Here is a 2,933-nt window from a genome sequence, read left to right as displayed (position 1 = left end):
AGAAAGCAAAGATGTCCCCTCTGAGCAGCCATCCCTTTCTCTGCCCTCCTACCTCTCACTTCTAACCTTCTTTCAGAGGGAAACACCCAGCCTCCCTTTCCTGTCTGCCTCCCCCGCCCTCCCCGGCGCTCTCCATCAGCCTCCCACAGATATCACCAGTCGAGGGACTGCAGGCTGGTAAGGCCACGGCAGAGGAGGGGCCGTGGAGCCCTCGTGGTGCAGCGTTTGCCGTGGATCTCTGTGCCTGGGAGGCTGCAGTGCTGGTTTGGGATTCAGCAAGCTAGGCCTTGAATGTCAATGCCAAGGGACCGAGGTCCATGTGGTGGGGACTGAAGTGAGGGCAAGGGTGCAGGGGTAGGTGACACGGATGCTGCGACTCCCATTTCAAGAGCAAGAAACGCACGCAGGCCCTCCCCACCTCCGACTGCTGCTTCCATGACGGCCCGCCGTCCCCTGTGGGTTCCCTCTGCCGCAATGCCACCTTCACAGAAGCTGGAGTTTGCACGCCAACAGCCGTTTGCCACGACACAGGAAAACATAACCACGATAATCACAGCGTGTTTAAAAAAGTCACTTTAGGTTGAGTTGCTGTGCGCTCCATGACTTCTGCCACATAGGAACACCACACTGTGTGTGTGTGTGTGTGTGTGTGTGTGTGTGTGTGATTCAAATAGCAGCAAACTCGCAGCAAAAGTGCCACCTGACGTAAGCAGTCATTCGAGAGAGTTGCTGCGGCCTGTGCCTACCCTGAGAAGACCACCTCTGGCCATGAACAGGGGTTGGGAAAGCATTATTTGCACAGCGTTCTACATATTTAGTTATTTTCTTTTAATTCTTACAACATAGAGAGTGTTACTCCCGCTGGATAATGAGCCAAAAAAGACACACGTGAGGTTAATGTCCTGTGAGAGCAGTCAGCCTAACCCTGCTGCCGGGGGAAATTCAGTCTCAGCCCTGCGTGTGGCCTGTCCCACCCCTGCCCTGAGTCTCTCCCCACATCCCCTGTGCCCTCCCACCTGGCTCTCCCTGCACCCCTCCTTCGTCAACCAGCCTGCTTTCATCACGACCCACTTAACTCCTCCCTGACATAGACTCTGGGGGTGGAGGACTTCCTTCCCCAGCCCAGGGAGGTGACTCTACCTCTCTGCTCCATTGTCCTGGGCTCACCCGCACAGAAGCTTCATGTTGTAACCTTTGAGTACTTCCTTTCGACCACATTTTCTATATTCTTAGCACCTACTGCAATTCTAGGCACAGAGTAGATTTTCAGCCGGTGAAACCGATTGCAATATTACGCATGTAATGCAATAAGTGAAACTGAATGCAAATAAAGGAAATAAGTAAAACGATGCACACAGGATTAATCATTCCCAGTCTCCCCTTATGTGCTCTCCCGATCATTCTCCATCCTGAACATGTGTCCCATTAATTGGAAAATAGATGAGGTTATATGGTTTTATGTTTATTGCATGGGTCATTTTTCTTTCTTTTTTTTCCTCTCCACCTCTCATAGCATCTTACGGAAAGAAATGGCAGTTGACCTCTTCCGTCACCAGGCACCACTGTCTCGAATGGTCACAACCGTAAAACCCTGCAATCCCTTCAATAAGAAGGAAATGGAAAGTGTAGGCTACTGACAAAGGCCTGCCTTCTGAGCAGGACTTATAATGTTCAGCCTTGGGGAGGAACCATGCACGGTGCGATGGGGAAATAAAAGACCCAGGCGTGTTCCGGGTGTGTCCACAGAGGTCCAGCAAAGTCTGGTGTTCTTGTCTACCTGAGGAGTGTCCTGGACCCCTGTCTCTGTCACTCACCTGACCGGGCCTTTGAAAGCCCACCAATCCATGATAGTAGCCAAGATTTTCTGGAAGCCATCAGAAGCAATGATTCTATTTCTAGAAGATTCCTCTTTAGAGTTGGAATGCCCGGCCTACCTAGAGGCTTCATGTCTTGACGAAGATAATGCAGTGATGGTAACTGTAGAGCATAGATGGTAAATTTTGTGCCCACAGACTACCCAATCAAACTCCCGTATGTTCTGAATGGGAAAACTGAGTGGCTGAGAGAGAACGTGGGGATGTTCATTCCACACATGGCTTCACACAGGGCAACATCTATGATAAAGGACAAAGTCATCCCTTGCCTGGCTGTAGTATTTCTCTTTCAGAAAACAAAGCATCCCCTCCCCCCTCCCCCCCCCAGGCTCCCTCCCTGAGGCCCAGTGACCAGTCACATCCGCTTTAGGGTCAGTGTCTGGACCTTGGCCAGAGAGAGCTCCAGCTTCGGAATCACTCAAGAGTGAATGTGGGCTGTGTGGGATGCCTCTCGCCTCCCAAATGTAGTTTTACTTGTAAACATGTGAAGTTTATTTACAACTGCCTTCGCATGTCCAGATTCTGTCAAGAGTTTGTAAAGTGTTTTCACAAATCTCAGCTCATTTGATCGTCATTTTACAAAGAAGGGAAGTCTTTCTCTCAGGCCACACAATTAATAATGAGGAGGGTTAGAACTAGAACCCGGCTTTTCGAAATTAGAGACTGTGCATCCATTTCTTGGCAGATTGGATAATCCTCATTGAGCTGTTCAGGAACAAAACAAACCAAAACAGAAATAAAAAAGGGGGTATTCTCCCTATGTTCCTAGGCTTTTCAGAAGGATTTTTCAGGGTTTCTTCCTGCTTTCTTTTTCCAAGAGGTTCCAAGAGACAATGATCCCACTGAACTTCAAGCAAATGTGTGTAAGCTCTGCTTATCCCTTTGAAAAAGGGCAAAATTGGCTGTTTTGGTTTGGGGGCGGGGTGTTACCTCAGTCGACCTCAGTCGTCCAGAAGATCTGGACGTCGGCTCGCCGGACCCTCTGTGTGAGCTGCGTTTCTTCCAGGACAAGCGGAAGGCACGTGTCCATTCCTCCCAGGATGCTGACTTGCCTTCATG

General features: G+C 49.9%; 1 protein-coding gene across 1 annotated transcript in view; it reads left to right on the top strand.

Moving 5' to 3' along the window:
- SPMIP7 (sperm microtubule inner protein 7) overlaps positions 1 to 1,748 on the top strand; it is a 50,841-nt gene extending 49,093 nt beyond the window's left edge. The window contains exon 9 of the mRNA XM_077781140.1: positions 1,514 to 1,748. Within this exon, the coding sequence (XP_077637266.1) occupies positions 1,514 to 1,637 (124 nt within the window). The 3' untranslated portion in view covers positions 1,638 to 1,748. The remainder of the gene's footprint in view (positions 1 to 1,513) is intronic.
- Positions 1,749 to 2,933: the final 1,185 nt, after the last annotated feature.

The sequence above is a fragment of the Crocuta crocuta genome, unplaced genomic scaffold, assembly GCF_008692635.1.
Source record: "Crocuta crocuta isolate KB4526 unplaced genomic scaffold, BGI_CrCroc_1.0 scaffold108, whole genome shotgun sequence".
NCBI lineage: Eukaryota > Metazoa > Chordata > Mammalia > Carnivora > Hyaenidae > Crocuta > Crocuta crocuta.
The sequence above is the reverse complement of the archived record's forward strand: the minus strand, read 5'-3'. Positions and strand labels throughout refer to the sequence as shown.